This window comes from Tympanuchus pallidicinctus, unplaced genomic scaffold (genome assembly GCF_026119805.1).
Source record: "Tympanuchus pallidicinctus isolate F22 unplaced genomic scaffold, pur_lepc_1.0 scaffold8, whole genome shotgun sequence".
NCBI lineage: Eukaryota > Metazoa > Chordata > Aves > Galliformes > Phasianidae > Tympanuchus > Tympanuchus pallidicinctus.
This window is the reverse complement of record NW_026294802.1, coordinates 28,741,470-28,760,448: the sequence shown is the minus strand read 5'-3', so window position 1 is coordinate 28,760,448 and position 18,979 is coordinate 28,741,470. Positions and strand designations below refer to the sequence as shown.

At 45.2% G+C, this 18,979-nt stretch overlaps 2 protein-coding genes across 2 annotated transcripts; both read left to right on the top strand.

Annotated features, from left to right (window-relative positions):
• Positions 1 to 6,136: 6,136 nt before the first annotated feature.
• On the top strand, positions 6,137 to 12,732 carry LYZ (lysozyme). Its single transcript, XM_052668975.1, has 4 exons — positions 6,137 to 9,112; positions 10,359 to 10,520; positions 12,394 to 12,472; positions 12,556 to 12,732. Exons 1-4 carry the CDS (start codon positions 8,977 to 8,979, stop codon positions 12,620 to 12,622), a joined length of 444 nt encoding a protein of 147 aa, XP_052524935.1. The 5' UTR covers positions 6,137 to 8,976; the 3' UTR covers positions 12,623 to 12,732.
• A 188-nt stretch (positions 12,733 to 12,920) lies between these two features.
• Positions 12,921 to 15,975, top strand: YEATS4 (YEATS domain containing 4). The gene is made up of 7 exons (XM_052668974.1): positions 12,921 to 13,046; positions 13,190 to 13,309; positions 13,384 to 13,450; positions 13,528 to 13,622; positions 14,269 to 14,361; positions 14,443 to 14,530; positions 15,395 to 15,975. The coding sequence occupies exons 1-7, from the start codon at positions 12,996 to 12,998 to the stop codon at positions 15,562 to 15,564; spliced, it is 684 nt and encodes a 227-aa protein (XP_052524934.1). The 5' UTR covers positions 12,921 to 12,995; the 3' UTR covers positions 15,565 to 15,975.
• The last annotated feature ends 3,004 nt before the right edge of the window (positions 15,976 to 18,979 follow it).

The following is an 18,979-nucleotide window of genomic DNA, read 5'->3' as shown; positions in this document are numbered from 1 at the left end:
AACTAGTTTCACCCGGAGCCACTGAGCGCTCCACTGGGCTTCATTTCTTTGCCAGCAGAGGAATGTTAGTGATCTGGGAAAGGTTTTTTAATATTCATCTCCACGTGAAATTGAAAGCGATGTAAGAACTATCTGGGAGAGCAGTACTCGAGTAGGTAATGGAAAGTGAACATCTTGGCTCCTGTTCTATTTAGGGAAGGGAGAAGCACTCAATTTGAAAGTGGTTTCATAGAGACGCAGTCTGCACGCATAGCACTTCCAACAGAGGGTTGGCATGGCTGAAAGCAGTTAAAACATGATACGCTCCTCATGACTTTCTGAATGCATTTGGGCTAACAATGCATTGCTCCAACCACAGTGAAAAAAAATCAGAGTTGGTGCTTGTTTGTGTCATAGGTGAGAGCTGCTGCTGCTCAGGAGTTTGCCAAGCAAGAGTTGAGGTGACTGACCGAAACATGTGAGAGGAGGCAAGTTTAGCAGTGGCATTGATCTACCCACTGGTTTTTCCTCTTAGGAGATCCGAAAGCGTTACTTTCAGAGCAGTGCTGACACTTTGAAGGAAGGAGAGCCCCTGGGTGCTCAGCCCCACAGAACACGGTAGAAAAGGTGCAGAGGCTCCCAGGCAGTGTGGCAGGCCCCTCCTGCCATCTAGGGGCGTGAACTAGCTTCTGTGCTTACAGCTCGGTTTGCCCGTGGAGAAGTGCATGTTTCTTCTTTGGTGGCTTTTGTTTGGCGTTTGGTTTTGAGATTTAGAGATAAGGGAAGCCTGAAAGAGGAGGATTTGGGCAGTTTTTTGGTTTGTAAAGCCTGTACTTCAGACATCTATTCTGTGAGGGAGCGTAGTGAATTGGTCGATTTAAAATAGAGTTGCGAGGGACTGAAAGCTGAGTAGTTGAGAGGGTAACACGCTTAATGAGATCTTCTAAAACTACTGCTTCTAAACACTTGCTTGACTGATGAGGCCTTGGATAGATGAGCACTGTTGTTAAATCTGATTCACTTGCTTCTTCTATTCCACATCCATGCATTTGTTGCTTATCCCATATCTGTCATACCTGACAGTTGGCAGTTGCTTCTTTCCCCTTTTCCTGCTAAGTAAGCTTAGCAGGCTTTCTCCTGGCTTTGACACCCATGAAGTAGTTTTCTTGCCTTATATTCTGTGCATTATTTCGAGTATCTTTTGAGTGTGCTGTTCTCAAGTGTGTGTCCTCCTACTCTTAGCATGAATGCTCTTAGAGTGAAAGAACCCAGGAAGAGAAAATGTTGGTTGCAGTTCTCTGATGAACACACCTCTGAATAATGGCCGAAGGCGGGCGGGTTACTCTGAGCTGCGTTTCCTCTGAAAGCGAGGAGCTCTGCAGAGTTGCAGTTATTTTGCAACTGATGCTGAAACTGGTGCTTAAAACAGACTCCTTAGGTTCCCTGGTACTCCTTTTCCCTCTTGACAGTCAGTCGTATTTCTGACAGGCCACCCTCACTGAAGGCTGGGCTCTGCTTAGAAATTATGTGGCTCTGCCTGGGTGTGTTACAGCTCTGCCCCAGTGAAAGGGGATTAAAACAGGGACCATTCATCCCAAACAGGATCCTTATTCATGGATCAAGCTGTAAAGGACTTGGGCTCCAACCTCAAAACGTTAATTGGAGTATGAATGTAATTAAAACTGCATTCTTGCATTCTTAAGTCATTTATCCTGGACTCTTTGCAGCATGTAGGTCCACAGCTCCCAATTTCTCAAAGACCACTAGTGTAGGAATAGTGAAAATGGGGACCCATTCAGAACAACCAACGGAGTGTTGCAGAAGATCTGATGGAAATAATGCATAAACTGTGTGTGGTGGATATATTTTTAAAATACATAAACTACTTTGAATGGAAAGGGTGAGAGAAGGTCAGTGTTTTATTAGCAGCCATAAAACCAGATGAGCGAGTACCACTTTTCTCTACAAGAAAAACTATTTTGAGCTCTGTGTAAGTATAAACTCTCTATAACAGCTGAAGCTCTTTGCTGGCTGCCTGCCATCTCAGTTGGAGTACAGTACCACTTTCTTAGTGTTTCTCTCACAGCAGTAACAGGACAACGTTGCAGAAAAATCTTTTCTTTTCCCGTCATGTGGGATCCCTGCTGTGCCTTCCTGATTTTGCGTTACTCCAACCGTTCCATTCAGTGATTTGGAAAACAAAACAAAACAATCCTTTTACTCAAAATGAATTTGGAAATAAAACATGTCTACGTTATCACCTCTTCCAGCATTTTAGTTTTTAATTGATTCAATAACTGGCTTAGATTTTTAACTGAGAGGGATTGGGGGTATTACCAAGGAACAAAGGAAAGCTTATATAAACTCAAGTATTTTATTTAGAAAACAAAAAGGCCTTACCACCAAATTAAATTAATAGCCTGCTATAGCCAGCAGAAAGGATGGTGGCACAACACAGCCAGGTTTGTGCAACCCCCAGCTGTGGTTAACACACAGTGTCAGCCACCTCTTCCCCACTCCATTTGGTCTTTTTGGGGCTGGAAGAAGCGTGAGAGGGGATTCTCCCACACGGCCCACGTGAGATCAGCTCCTGGGAGATTATAGGTAATCCCCTTAAGAACAACAAAAATGTTCCCATCTCTTTTTAACTTGAAAAATTTGGCAAATTTAAAACCACAATTCTCAAATGAATGCGTAGCAGTTTTTTGTTTCTTGCATACCCGTGCTTATTGCAGCTCTTGCATCTCCTATCACTCCTGTCTCTGGATAACAGCTGCCAGTCTCCAGGTAATCCATAGCCCTGTCCTCCGCTGCAGCAGCAAGCCTGTGTAACACAGTCCAACTCCAACAATCCCATCTGCTTCCAGCCCTTTCCCTGTCATCTCATGATGCAGACTATTTTCATTCTGCTTTTGTTCTTGCAGTGGTTTTCCTCCACTGCTGGCACTATGCCACAACCTGCTCGTGGCTCTGAAAGCAACTGCTTTGGAAATGACAGCACTTGGTGCAATTTCCTTTATTTCAGAATGTGTTGAGCATGTGTTTGGTGACGGTTTTTCTAGTTATGCTGCTGCTTTTTTCCTTTTCATTTTACTAAGAGCGTCTCCATGCTGGTAATCCCAGTCAAACCTGTGGATGTTCAAACAATGGATCTATTAATGTAGGATTCTCACGGTGATCAAATCTTTATGTGAGGCTTAAAAACAAATGGAAGCTTATTTATTTTTCATTCTTCCATATCAGTCTTCACTATGACAAGTTGCATCCAACATGGCAAATTAAAGGTGAAAGAGGCTGGTGGAGGAGGGTCTTCTAGCCTTACATTCTTCTTTGTAAGGCCACACGAAAATACTGAGAGCTGTAGAATACAGGCTGGGATAAGAAGTTCAGTCTCCTGCTGGGGCAGCTAACCGCATCTTACAGCCCTTTCTGAGACTCAGCTTAAGATGAAATAGGGTCTATCTGGGGTTTTTGTTCCTACTGGAAGGCTATCTCACCATTTCACTGCCCCCTTGGTTACAAACCAAAGAGGCAGCCTAATTTTTTTCTAGTCCAGATTATATTAATTTGATCTTGTGCTGATATCATTCTCTATGTAGTTGTCTCACTCCCCATTGTGTTTAACTCCTTAAAGCATTCAAAACAACTAGAATCAAATGATGGTTTGGATTGGAAAGGACCTTAAATAACATACATTTCCAACCCCCTACTGTGAACTGCTTGCCACTTATCAGTTCAGGCTGCCCAGGGCCCCATCCAACCTGGCCTTCAGTGCTTCCAGGGATGGGGCACCACAGCTTCTCAGGGCAGCCAGTGCCAGTGCTTCACCACTCTCTGAGTAAAGAATTCTCATTTAACATCTAATCTCAATCTCCTCTATTTCAGTTTAAAGCTACTCCTCTTTTTCCTATTGCTATCTGTCCAAGAAATGTGTCCGTCTCCCTCCTGCTTATAAGCTCCCTTTAAGTACTGGAAGGCCACAGTGACGTCTCCCCACAGCCTTCTCCAGGCTGAAAAAGCCCAGCTCCCTCAACCTGTCTTTGTAGAGGAGGTGCTCCAAACCTCCAATCATCTTAGTGGCCCTCCTCTCGACCCACTCAGTTTGAACAGTTTCACAGCTTTCTTGTGGAGCCCCAGGTCTGGGTGCAGTACTCCAGATGGGGCCTTACAAAGGCAGAGCAGATGGGGACAATCACCTCCCCCTCCCTGCTGGCCACCCCTGTTTTGATGCAGCCTAGGATACTGTTGGCCTTTCAGACTCCCAGAGCCCCTTGCTGATTTGTGTCAAGCTTTTCATCCACCAGAGCCCACACAACCTGGTTAATGCTTCTGCCCTCACTTCTGTAAGCTTGTTTCCATTCTTTAGGACAGGCTGTGTTACATCTACTTGCCCTATTCTTGCAGATTTAAATTTCAGTTCATGTTTCCTGTAACAGGACAGAATATGTATTCCTCTAACAAAAATACATGCAGAATTCCTAGTGCAATCTCAGTAGGGTTTTCACGGTGGTATTAGCACATAATCAATTTGCTGCAAGTACCTTCCAAGCTGTGGCCTCCCATAAATTCTGTATTTGGGATCAGATACAATAGATAAGCTTTTGTATCTGTGGAGATCCTCGGGGCTATAATGTGCTTAAGCTCTGTTCTGTTAAGTTCTGTTCTGACTACGCCATTTTCTACATCACCCAGTTGTTCTTGTACGACTTCCTTGTTGTCCTCTATTCTTTCCCAGCTTGTATCTTTGACAAATAGAGGCCTATTTTAGTGTTCACTTTGGCAGCCGTTTAATTCTTCAGTGTTGTCTTCTTGTTCTGTTGATGCCACCCAAACAGGATTTTCAGCAGTCTTGCAAAGAATGTCTAGGTGAAAGCTTTCTGCCATTTGATATTCTTACCAGTTCTTCCTGTTTGAGGTGAGCCATAAATTACTACTACTTTGTCACTGACAAATTTCTGCATTTTTCTACTTCTATTATGCAGCTATCTTTGACATAACACAGACACGGATATATTTTGCTGGGATTTCCACAGTGTCAGTGTCTCTGTGCTCTTTACAGATCATTTCACTGTCATTCTTCTGTTACAATCTTGGCAATCTGTCCAGCTGCCCATAAGAAGAAGAGAGATTTCTTGCTTACTAATTCTCTTCAGCCAATAAACAAGATGTGAGAAACCCAAACAAGAACTTGTGGGGCAGGCTGACATCAAGAGAGAGACATCTGAAGGGTTGTGTAGCTCAATAGAATTAAGAAATAATAAAGCTGTCAGACAGTGTTGCCTGATTTATACAGGCACGCCCCAAGCCAAAGGTGCTGTTTGCCAAGGCCACCTTGCAGTCCTTGGTTTGTAAAATAAGTCACAGGTAACTTTTCTGATGAATTGTGTGGAGAATCACGATGGCAGTTTTTGCTATTTGCTGTGGTAAGACGCTAAAATAGGAGATGGCAAAGTAACACTTGCTGCTCTAGGTGCTCTGCCATCCTGGCAGCGATGGCACTAGCACACCAAGATGAGGGATGCTCGCAGCTGATGGATGCTGGGGCAGTAACAGTGGGTCCCATGCTGCCTGCTCATTAGCATCACTTTGACCTTCACCAGCCCATCAGAAGGATCAACCCAAGCTGAGGAAAACTGCTTATCTTCTGCACATCATCAAACCTCTGGCCTGACTGATGCCTCTCAGATGCTTAAATGTGGTCTCTGACATCTTTGTTTTTCCACGATTTTAAGTCAGAACTGCCAAACTGGGAGGGAACACATAGTGGGAATGTACCCCCAGCTCCAAGGCCAGATCTTCCTTTAATGATCATGCATGCTACTTAGGAGAGTGTGTGTATGCAAATGTAGAATTGCCTTTGTTATTTTTTCTTTTTCACGCTGTCAGGAACATTTTGAATACCAGAGAAAATGAAAAGTGCTCTTCTCGGCATGAGAGAAGTTGTCACACTTGCAAAATGAAGGATGCAGTCCCAAATGTTTGTAATCTCAGGGTCTGAAGGAGGATCAGAAACCGTGTATAGAATTTCAGGCTTCTTTGAATGCAGCTTTTGAAAGCTGTTCCTGGCAGAGGCACTACTAGTCAGTATGCTCAGAAACAGGAACAATTGTCTTTAAGGTGCAGCAGGAGGAAACACCTTGCACATTATGAAAGTCCCTGAAGGAATCCAGTTCCTGTTGGAGCCAGTACTGCACACTCCTATGAAGTCTGAAACAGGAGTGTGTTTTTATAGGACTTCCAGGAAGGATCTTCCTCTTAAGCTTCTTAATTATGGTACATCTGCAGTTGGCAGATGACTACTGGCAGGAGAATGAGGAACTAGCTGGGAATGTTTCTGTTTGACATCATGAAGTCACCCGTTTCTTTACTGGTATTTAGAAATAATAACTGTGAACTGGAAAGGAGTTTGCTAAGATTTTCATTTCTTCCCTGTTGGTGACAGCACAGTTCTGGCTATGAAAGTCTGCTTACAAGGAAGAGGCTAAAAATCATACGGATAATAAATCTGTTTGAAGACAATGAGGTTTTAGCTGCATTTATCATGAAGAAATTGAGACCTTTACTGGATAGCTAGGGTATTTATGTGTCTTTTTGCTTAGTTACTTATTGACCCCAACAGAGGTCAAATAAGAACTCAGGTCTCTCAGGCTACTGGCATGGATTGATTGCATACAGCTGTAGTTTTAGCAGTGATTTAGGGTTTATTAATATTCCTTCAGTAAATCACAGGGTTGGTAATGTTACTCTCAGGAAAGAAAAAAAAAAAAAAGCCAAACCTGACAGATATCCCAGCTCAGGGGGGAATTGAGGATCACAGCTCAGTGCGGTCCTAGAGAACAAAAGGGACTCTTAGGACCTTTATTTATAGGGCCTCAAGGTAACTGACTTTGGTCAGAAAACTTTCCATTCTGGCTACAGTTTAGGTGAGGCAATCCTGGAATTTTCTCTCAGCTGTACAGTTCCAGTAATCCCAGTTTGTACAGTTCTGGCACTTTTTGGGTCAGGCTGTGATCCAAGGAACAGGAGTTCCAGGTATGGTCAGGGAGTGCCTGACCGTCCCAACTCACTGCTCTCAAACAAAGGTGAAACCACAAGAGTGGCTTTTGTTGAAATTGCAGCGTGGCCCAGATGGGCTGCACTCATCTGGGCCATGCTTATTGACCACGAGGCAACGCTAATCCTCAAAAAGTGCCATTTGTTGCCATTAAATTGAACTGATACTTCAATGTGATCAGTATCATCAAGTGGTTTGGCTTGGAATATGGAGTCTAGGAGCCCTATTGGAGCAGCTACTCTCTAATGGAGTTGTATTTTGAAGCAGGACACTGTAAAAAGCTGATCTCCTAAAGAGGCTCCTAAACATTAGGGTCAATTTTCCAGTGCACTTTCTGAAGCGTCTGCAGTTCCCCATGCAAGGCTGCCTAAACATAGCACTTCCAATTGAATACAACTATATGCAGGCAGATTGCTTCTTGCCAGCACTGTCCTTCTGAAATGAACACAGCAAACAACAATTTCAAAGTCTGGTAGAAAGTAACATTAAAAAGTATACCTGCTTTCAGTAGTTCAGCTTAGTTATTCCCACTAGAAACATCTTGTACAGGCTGAACATCGGGGCTCCAGATTAGTGGTAAAACTGACTTCATAGGATCATAGAAACGTGGAACGGCCTTGGATTAGAAGAGACACCAAGGATCATTAAACTCCAACTCCCCTGCCACAGGCAGGGCCACCAACCTCCAGATCTGGTAGCAGACCAGGCTGCCCAGGGCCCCATCCAACCTGGCCTTGAACACCTCCAGGGATGGGGCATCCACAACTTCTTTGGGCAGCCTGTGCCAGCACCTCACCACTCTCTCTGTGAAGAACTTTCCCCTGACATCCAATCTAAGCCTTCCTGCCTTGAGGTCAAATCCATTCCCCCTCATTCCATCACTGTTTACTCTTGTAAAAAGTTGATTCCCCTCGTTTTTATAATCCCCTTCAAAAAATGGAAGGCTGCAATGAGGTCTCCTCGCAGTCTTCTCTTCTCCAGGCTGAACAAATCCAGCTCCCTCAGCCTGCCATTATAGGTAAGGTGCTCCAGCCCTCTGATCACCTTCGTGGCCCTCCTCTGGACCCTCTCCAACATTTCTCCATCTTTTCTGTACTGGGGAACCCCAGGCCTGGATGCAGAACTCCAGATGGGGCTCAAAAGGGCAGAGTAAAGAAGGACAATCACCTTCCTCACCCTGCTGGCCACCCCTCTTCTGATGGAGCTCAGGATATCATTGGCTTTCTGAGCTGCAACTTCTCCTTATTAGTTCCACTATCAAAACAGGAACAATATAACAGGTGCCGATGGCTAGAGGAGAGAGTTTTTCACACTTCTTCATTTCAGTAGATCTCAGATTTCAGTAGATTTCAGTAGAAGAGGAATGTTGAAGTTGTGCCTTCTGCATGTGCTCCTTCCTCCCCAAATACTCCTGCCTGATGCCTTACCCCACCTGCTGCCGAATGGCTCCACGGCCCCCTGCACCCAGAGCCCTGATGAACCCAGCACTGCTTCAGACGCTGTGTAATAGCACAGCATGACCAAGTTGCACAAATGATGTGTCGCATCCTTCAGCACTTGAGAAGAAAAGCTAAATTTGCATTGTTAGGGAATGGTTTAGTAATTCTGCCAATTAAAACCTGTTTATTTACTATGGCTACTTTTATTATGTTGTTACTAGTGGTATGTTGATGATGAACAGTGGCTATGCAGTAAAATCAAGACTGTAGATATTGCAACAGACAATAAAATTCCTCTGTTGCTTAGCTAACGTGGTACTTCCCACATTGTATAAGAAATTTGGCAAGTTTAGAGTGATGTTTTAAGTGTTGGGAAATTTCTGTATACTCAAGAGGGTGTTTCTGACAACTGTAGAACAGAGAAATCAAAAGGGGGTGGGAGGAATTTAAAAGAGACAGGTGCAAGAGAGCCTGCAGTCCCACTGTGTGTACGACACTGGCAACATGAGGTCTTTGCTAATCTTGGTGCTTTGCTTCCTGCCCCTGGCTGCTCTGGGGAAAGTCTATGGAAGATGTGAGCTGGCAGCAGCTATGAAGCGTCTGGGACTTGATAACTATCGGGGATACAGCCTGGGAAACTGTAAGTCTGTACTCTTATGATTTCCAGGCAGCACACAGGGTGGGAATTTCCATTTAACAAGCTTCTTTAAAGTGAGCAGGTCTGCATGATGTTGGAATTTAGATATTAAGAAGCCATCCGTTTAGTCCATCTCTGCTTGCACAGACTGCAGGTATTTTCTACAGATTTTCCCTTTACGCTCCTTTCCCTATGATTCTTCCTCAGCTGAACAGAGATGCTGTCATCGGAAAGGTTTCCCAGGAGCAGCCTGCCCCGTTCTACCTCCTCAGATCCTAAGCGCTCTGGTTTTACTTGCTTCAGTTCCTTCCTCTGCAGATGTTCCCAAGGCTGTGGAGCAAGCAGGAGCAGAGTGCGGAGCCATGCTGGGCACAGACACTGGTGTCAGGCTGGCTTGGTGGGGATTGCTACAAGGAGTAGTGGGGGAGAAGGGATGCTGTGCATGCTGATGTGGGAAGGTCAGTCAGAAAGAAAGTGGGCTGAGAGGGGATCCTAGAGTCAAGGAGTGAGGGGCCACTTGAAAGCTTCTTTCCTCTGGTGGGCACTGACAACAGATTATTGTTAAACCAATTTCCTTTGAAGGGAGGCATGCATGCATTCTGTTCCCAGATCTGGAGAGCAATCCATCATGTTCACAGCTGAAACGTGAATCGCTGTCCCCATCCCTCCTCCTTCCTGCTGCCTTGACACGGATGCAGCAGCACATAAATAGGACAAAATGAGGCCATCATAAGCCACGTAAAGTACAAGCAGCTGAAATAAGCCTCATTAAGGTGAGCAGGTATTGATGCAGAAAGAACACGGGGTGTGCCTGGCAGCAGGAGCAATGCGAGCAGCTTTGTTCGGATGCATCTGCACTGCTTGCCAAAAGCACCACCTGTGAGACGTGCTGGGGCTGCCCAAAGCTTCCAAGAGTGGTAGGAGCTGCGCTGCAGAGCACAGCCTGCCCGCCAGCATCCTGAGGCGTGATTTGTGTGTCTGTATATAGGGAGGAATGCACAAAAGCATGCTGGAATTTATTTTTAGGAGTAGAAATTCTGTGCCAGGTTTACTAAGAACATTTTGAAGTTCAGACATGTTGCATGTGTTTTTCACACCTGGTTGGATTGGAAAAACGGTGTGCTCTGGACACAGTCATCTTTCAATTAAGAGAAGAGATGGATTGTGTACCTTCGTACATAAGTCAGATACAGGTTTAAAATAATAATCTCGGAGGGTTTTTTTTTTCTTTTGAATGGAACTTTGACAGGGGTGTGTGCTGCAAAATTCGAGAGTAACTTCAACACCCATGCTACAAACCGTAACACAGACGGGAGTACCGACTACGGAATCCTACAGATCAACAGCCGCTGGTGGTGCAACGACGGCAGGACCCCAGGCTCCAGGAACCTGTGCAATATCCCATGCTCAGGTGAGCTCAGTTTCTCAAGGCAACAAATGCCCTTCCATAATCCGTGTGCTAGCAGATGAGCAAAGGTTGGTTACAACCCCATCTTTAGAACAAAGCAGAACAAAATTCAAACTCACTCTTCTCATTTTCGAAAAGGAGATCTGCACTGTAGCCATGCACACATGAGAGGAAAAAGTTTCTTAACGGCAGGAACTGTGTTTCCCTGTCTACCCATCTGAATGTTTCTAGAGAAAAGAGGTTTCAGAGAAGCCATTTATTGATTAGCATTGGCACGAACCTCTGGAAATTTTTGTTTGAAGGTAGTAAGAGCTTGACCCTTGCAAGATATTGTCCAAAATGCCACTTCCCCATCCCACTAGTGACGGGGAGGAGAGGTGAATAGATTTGCAAATCCCCACTAGTTAGATAAAGGTGAAGTGACACTCGAGGTCTGTACATACAAAGGAAAAAGCATCATTTTTAATAGGAGACTCCTATGAAACAATCATCCTATACGCGTTGGCCCTCCCACAATTATTTCTATCTAAGTACCATCCATGTGGGATGCATGTGCAATGGCAGGTGTAGGGAGGAAAACATTTTGATCGTGTACTGTGTTTTGTTCATCTGTACGGCCAAACAAATAATGCATCCCTGTAACGCCAACTCATTTTGACACGGACAAGGAATGCCTACACATATAGCTAGGACCAACACATTCGAGGGAAAATAATCTGCAGGCAGAGTGAAAACGGGACAGCAGCAGAGGTCAGGGTAACCATACTGTAACTGCAAGCTTTCTCATCTGCCTGTGTCCAACACAGCACAGGGCTTACGCTGCCAGCTAATTTGTGATGCTTGTTCACCTCCAAAATGGCCATGTTCACACGGAAAGCAAAATAGAAAAGACTAAAATCTTTCTTTCTCACATCCTTTTAGTTAGGATTTCAGTTTTGTTTAAAGTATGGGTGTTTAGAACAGTGCAATAACCCTTTTGTCTTTCTAGAGCACAGCTGAATGGATGGTTATCTGCCAAGGAAGCCAACTAACAGTGCAGTTAGGTACCATAGGCAAAACAGTTTGGTTGCAGATTAACCATAAAATGATGGCAGAAAGTTGTTTGTTGTCACACTAGTAGCCGCATGCTATATTCTAACTCCATCTTCCAAAGACAAATGCATGAAATAGAGCTTCATCTTGCAGCCTGGATTATTCTGCATCGTTTGTGGCTTTGCTTCACTGGGTTTACTCTGCCTGCATTCTGATAGCTGGAAGTCGCTAGAGGAAAATTCTTTGGTTTTCTTTGGAACTTAGAAACAGAGAAACTGCCACACATCTCAACGCTTTGCTATTTACTCAGAGAGCAGTGAGGTGCTGGCACAGGCTGCCCAGAGAGGTTGTGGATGCCCCTTCCCTGGAGGTGTTCAAGGCCAGGTTGGATGTCCCTGGCAGCCTGGTCTGGTATTAAATGGGGAGGCTGGTGGCCCTGCCTGTGGCAGTGGGGCTGGATAACCGTGATCCTTGAGGTCTTTTCCAACCCCGGCACTGTCTGATTCTGCGATCCCTTACCTAAGACTGGACAGCAGACATCCCAGAGATGAGTAAGGATCTCTGTGCAGTCAGGCCTTACAATGGGGATCTGGAAGCCCAGGGTGGCTGCACGCTGCTCCCAGGTTCCCTTTCCCCAGGTCGTGGCGCATCTCTCGCTCTTCTCCCCCACGCTGCCTGTCCCTGCGTGCTGCACACACTGGCGCCGCTCTGCTGCCTGTTTCAGCAGACACCGTGCGGGCTCACGGGAGCGGGGAGCAAAGTGCTCAACGCCAACACGCTGATCGCCTGAAGACGGTTAAAAATAAAATCATGAAATGACGCTTTTTACGCTTCCCTTCTTAAGCACTGCTGAGCTCGGACATAACGGCGAGCGTGAACTGCGCGAAGAAGATCGTCAGCGATGGGAACGGCATGAACGCGTGGTAGGTGGCGCGGGGTTCCGGGGAGAGGAACCAACAGCGCCGACGGCAGCGCCGTTCCTCACCGCTCCTCTCCCTCCGCTCAGGGTCGCCTGGCGCAACCGCTGCAAGGGCACCGACGTCCACGCGTGGATCAGAGGCTGCCGCCTGTGAGGAGCCGCCGCGCCCAGCCCGCCCGCCGCACGGCCGACCGCTTTGCTAGCGCGACGATCCCCGCTTGGCAGTTTTAAACGCGTTCCTCATTAAAGCCACCATCCGCAAACGGCTTCCCGTCGCTCCGCGCCTCTTTCCGCTGTCTGGGCGCCACTCGCGGCGCGGGCGGGGCGGGGCGGGGGCCGGGCGCCGGGCGGGAGCTCGCGGCCAACCGGCGGCCAACAGGCGCCCCGTGACGGCGCCGCCCCGCCTCCGTGACGCGACGCGGGCGCCGGGGCCGCGGGGCTGAGCGCTGCGCTGCGGCGGGGCCGGGCCGGGCCGGGGCGGGAGCTGAGCGCGGCGCGGCTGCGGGCGGCGCCCCCTCCGGTGCAATATGTTCAAGAGAATGGCTGAGTTCGGGCCTGACTCCGGGGGCAGGGTGAAGGTGCGGCGCGGGCGGAGGGACGGGGCGGGCGCGGGGCTCGTCCGGCGGGTGCCGGGGCCTCTGCCGGCCCGCCCGGCTCGGGCTGCTGCGGCGCTTACAGGCGCGCTTCTCGCCGCTGCCGCTTCTCTTCTCTCCCGCGCAAGGGCGTCACCATCGTGAAGCCGGTAGTGTACGGGAACGTGGCGCGGTACTTCGGGAAGAAGAGGGAGGAGGACGGGCACACGCATCAGTGGACGGTTTACGTGAAGCCCTACAGGAACGAGGTAGGGCCCGAAGCGCCCGTGCCGTCGGCGCCGTGCCCGGGTGCGCGGTGGGGCTGAGCGAGCTTCTCTCCTAGGACATGTCCGCCTACGTGAAAAAAATCCAGTTCAAGCTGCACGAGAGCTACGGGAATCCTCTCCGAGGTGGGTGTTGTGTCGGGGCGTTTGCTCCCCTCGGTCCCGCTGAGGCTCATCGCCCTCATCTCTGTTTCGCGCTGCAGTCGTTACCAAACCGCCGTACGAGATCACCGAAACGGGCTGGGGCGAATTTGAAATCATCATCAAGATATTTTTCATTGACCCAAACGAGCGACCTGTGAGTACTGCTGAGCTTCTGATAGTGCTTCTGCCATTCTGGCGGCCCGGTGCTGGGCTGCTTTGTACGGCCGGTCACAGCCCGCCAACCACGGAGCTGGTAGAGCTCACTTTTCCAGGAAACGTGCTCTGTATTCATTCAGTGGGTGCCTGTGTTTGCTGGTTTCTGTGCTGTACTGCAGGTTGAGGCTTCTGGGACGGCTTTGGCTGCACTTGGCTTCTCTGGTGCTTAGCAGTACAGGAACACATCAGGAACACATCGCACTGCACCTAAGCTACAGCAATGATAAGGCTGTAGAAACCACTCTCAAACTGATTTATTGGCAAAATGGCTCTAAGCTAAATCATCTTCTCTGTTTGGAAATGCTTTAAAGAAGGTCTTTGTGGGTTCTTAGGCATCTATCCTCAAGCACTTGCCCAGACAATATAAAGACATCAAGCTGCATTTATAGCAGGCATGTTTAATAATGAATACTGAATTTAAGTAACTCTGCTGATGTTGTATGATGTTTATTTTTGTATTCCTAAAAGCATTTAAAATCCTATACAGTTGTTTAGTAAGAACATCTGCTACTGTTTTGTATCTAGGAGATAATTGGTGTTTCCCTATGGTTGTCAAGCTGATAAAGCTCTGTCTTTGTATCTAGGTAACCCTGTATCACTTGCTGAAGCTTTTTCAGTCTGACACCAATGCGATCCTGGGAAAGAAAACTGTAGTTTCTGAATTCTATGATGAAATGGTATGAAAATTTTAATGTAAACCAAGCCTGACTTTATTTAGAAAAGTATTAATGGGGCTGTGTACTTTGGTCCTTCCTTAGATATTTCAAGATCCTACTGCCATGATGCAGCAACTGTTAACAACGTCCCGTCAGCTGACACTTGGCGCTTACAAGCATGAAACAGAGTGTAAGTGCAAAATGAGAATACCTTCACCAACTGTCATTTACTATTAATGTTTTCTGCAGGATGTGATCATACAGTGAGTCTGGCTGCATGAATTTTGAATAGCTTGGTGTTAGCAGTGACAGCACGATCACAGAATCACAGAATGACCTGGGTTGGAAGGGACCTCAAGGATCGTGAATCTCCAACCCTCCACCACAGGCAGGGCCACCAACCTCCACATTTAATACTAGACCAGGCTGCCCACAGTCCCATCCAACCTGGCCTTGAACACCTCTAGGGATGTGGCATTATTGATGCCTGGCTTATCATATTTGGCATAGTTTGGTTGATTTTATGAAGGTGTAAAGTGCAAGCAAAAATTATCCTCACTGAATTGCACTGTCCAAAAGTATGATATGTGTGGATCTGGAGGGATCCACGACTGAGGGGAGATTTGATCACTATCACCCGTTTCTTTTGCTGTAACCAGTTGAGATTTTTTTTCACCTAATCTTTAATTTTTGGGGTTTTGTTGTTCTTTGGTTTTTTTGGGGTTTTTTTTTTTTGGCTGGTTGGTTGGTTTTTTTGTTTGTTTGTTTGTTTGTTTTTCTTTGTTTTTTACTCTGGCAAATGCCGTTGTGAATTACGCTGTTTCAACCACGAAACTGATAGACTGAATGAGGTCATCAAGCAAACTTTTCTTCTTCTGTTATTCCATTTTTTTTCCAGTTACCATTTTTACTAACATTGCTGAGTCTGTAAGGCTAGAAGTAATTGTTTTGTATTTTTTCAGGACATGTGCTTTCCAAATTACTGCCACATGTATAAAGAAAAGTCGAAATTTTAAAGATAATTCATATTTCTTTTTCTTTATTGCCACCACAGTTGCAGATCTTGAAGTAAAAACCAGGGAAAAGCTGGAAGCTGCCAAAAAGAAAACCAGTTTTGAGATTGCTGAGCTTAAAGAAAGGTTAAAAGCAAGTCGTGAAACCATCAACTGTTTAAAGAGTGAAATCAGAAAACTTGAAGAGGATGATCAGTCTAAAGATATGTGATGAGTGTTGGTAAGGAGCCTGGAATGAGGATGAAAGGACTTCAGTCGTGGAGTTGTATGCGTTCTCTCCAGTTCTGTGATGGAGACTGTATGAATTTCATTTGCAAATCACTGCAGTGTGTGGCAACTGACTGTTGATAAATGGGAGAAAACAAGAATGAATGTATCCTCATTTTATAGTTAAAATCTCTGGGTATGTACTGGTTTATTTCAAGGAGAAGGGATCGAAGAGAGGGAGGCCAGATTGCTGCTTGTACTGACTGCATTTGAGTGGTGTAGGAACATTCTGCATATGGTCCTGTGTTAGTTTACAGAACGCCACTGTTTACTGTTTTTGTTTTGTTTTTTACTTTTTCTACTGCAACGTTAAGGTTTTAGAAGTTGAAAATAAAACATGCAGGTTTTTAAATACTTTTTTGTCTCTATCCAGTTTGGGCTTCAAGTATCATTGTTAATAACAAATCTTGATTTAAGTCAGAGGTTGAAATGTAATTGTATCCAAGATGCTTAAGTTTGCTATCAGCAGAACAAAAAAAAAACTTCATAAAATCAAAAACATAGCATTTTTAATAACTTCTTTATCAACAGGTAAGAGTTTCTAGCCCTGCATCTGCTTTCACTTATATAGTTGATGCCTTTATATTTTGTGTGTTTGGATGCAGGAATAGATTCCTGCTCTGTTTTGTGGATATTCTATTTAACACTCATACTCTGCTGTGTTTAGCCTTTGCAAAATCCATGAGTCCAAAAGCCATGAAAAAAATCAGTGCCTGATCTTTGGCTTGTAAATCTCCCTCTTCTTTTGTAGCCTGATAGAGATGGCAGACCCTCGGGTTTATAAAGGCTTGGGCATCTTTGCTACTTTGAGATTCTGTGTTGCAGTTACCTCTGGCAGAGAGGAGAAAAACCCCACAGACCTCATCCCCTTCTTCTATGGAAAACAATATTGTTAATGCTTTGAGAACAAAGCACTGGTTTGAAACAATTGATAATTAGCATTTAACATGGCTTGGTAAAGATTCAGAGCTGAAATAGTTGTGACAGTGTGAACTCAGTATGGAGACTTCATTAAGAAAAACAGCTGTTGAAATTGGGCATGTTTCATCGAAGAGAATGGGGCAGCTTGCACAAGTGCTGCCCACACAAATCCCTCCTGGTGCTGCAGACCAATTTTTCTGGCATTCTGACTGCCATTGCTGCTGATCACAGAGAGCAACTGTTTTTATCAGCCACAAGCAATTTGCTTATATTGTTTTCCAAGCATTGTAGGTAAGTATAAATGCATTGGCTCCGTAGCACTTTGAGTATACTGATTAAAAACATAAATGAAAGACAAATTTGCTTTGCTTGGGTGCATAGGACACTAATAATTGCAACCTGCTTTTTGTTAGAGGCTGTCTTCTGAGGCTAGAACTGACTTTGACAAGCTGAGAAACTGGCAACCGAGCTATTGCTATTGAAGGATCCTTGTTAACCAAGTTAATTGTCTTTCAAGGTTCGGTTTATTCATTAAATTTGCTTTTAAGCAGTAGCTGAAGAAGAATATGCTGTCTCGCAAACACCAGGTGGCAGCTCTGTGCAAAGTGATCTCTGGTCTCACCAGTCTTTTAATTGCTGGGATTCTGGCGCGTCTGGGAGGGCTCAGACCGAGTTCATTGGGTTAAACAACGTGTCCTGCTTTCTGTAGACGTGACCGGTTTCTCTCAGTTTATGAACAGTTTATGAAACTGTTCAACAGCAAATCACATGCACTGAGAGAGGAAACAAATGCAAGTGCTACTGTTTGCAGGTTTTGTTCGTTTAGTAAAGCAGTCAGGTTTTAAAATTCAAAATCTGCCTGCTTCTGTCTTTTTTGTTTGTTTGTTTGGGGTTCTTTTTAGTGCTTTATCTTTCTTTGCCAGGACTGTGTAACAATGGGAATGAAAAAGAACGTGCCAGGCAATCCCCTGGCTTGCATACTTCAGCAGGCTCAGAACTGCCGGTCTTTGCACAAGTATTATTTTTAAAACTTAATTTCAATAGTAGAGTTCTACCACTAGTCATTGCTTAGTGAACATTTAACTTACAAGTGTGTTGGAAGTTTTGATATTCCTGAATGGAGTAGGGAAGGACAGACTAACTATGAGAAAAGTACATTATGAGAATCAGGATGATGAAAAGTATAGAAGCACTGAGAAATTCTTGGTTTACATCCATCTTCTTGTAACTAATTGGGATTTGTTTAAACATTCACTTATGCAACATTCATAGTATTTCCATTTAAAAGCAGTAGAAGATAAATCGTGAAATCGTGATTTTCAGATGGAACACTGCCTTCCTATGCACCTGACCAACTTCCAGAGGAAAAATCTCTTGAAAGCCGAGAGATTAAGCCACCAAAAGAACTCATTTGCATTGGAATATGTAGTATTTGTCCTCTTCCTCCCGGGTAATTAGTATACTTTATAGGGTGCTTATATGTTAAATGAGTGGCTGGCACTCTTTATTCTCACAGCTGCGGGGAATTCTGTCCTTTAGGACAGAAACAATTGTAATCTGTTCTACTGGTGACTGCTTTGTCAGTACTTCCACCTGAAGAGATTCTTCAACGTCTAGTTCTGCAATATTTGGCACATCTCACATTTTATTTCATACTCTGTTCATGCCTATGCTTAGTAAAGCATTAATCCGGGTCATTTTTGTTTTAATCACTGTCCTGATCTGAGTGATGACTGTGTCCTACCTAAAGCTCAATTCAGGTCCTAAACCTCTTCAACTCACTGTAGCCAACATGAAGAATCTTCAAAAGTTCGGTTTGAAGGACTTCTGGCTAACTGTAGATGTTACTTCCTAGCTTCTGCACGGAAGGCTGTGTAGTAGTTAGAGCATTCAACCTCTAAACTAGAGAAGATTTTTCCTGAGGAACACTGAATCTTCATTCCATGCTTTGTACAACATGAGGTCAAGATGGCATTCTCTATCACTGCTGTTCACCTTAGCACGGAGAGTCTGATCTGCATGAGGTCTCTGGAATGGGACAGGCAACAGGCAAAGGAAATCCAAAATGTAATGCAGTGATTAGAGCACTGGAAACTACAAAAGAAGTATTCTTTTTAGAGCTGAAATTGTCACTATCTTTACTGGGCTGGTATCCTTAGAAGAGATTTAGAGCCTCAGTAAATGAATATGTTACTAGCCAGGAGTGGCAGTGTTAGGTAAAGGCTACTGTTGCCCTGGTCACTCTAGGACCTTAGAACTTAGAATCTTTTGAGTTGGAAGGGAACCTTAAAGGTGGCTCAGGTCAACTCATGCAATGAACAGGGATGGCTACAGCTAAATCAGGTTGCTTAGAGCCTCATTTAGCCTAACCTTAGATATCTCCTGGTATATCTCCACCACTCTCTGGGCAACCTGATCCAGTGCCTTGCCACCCTTAT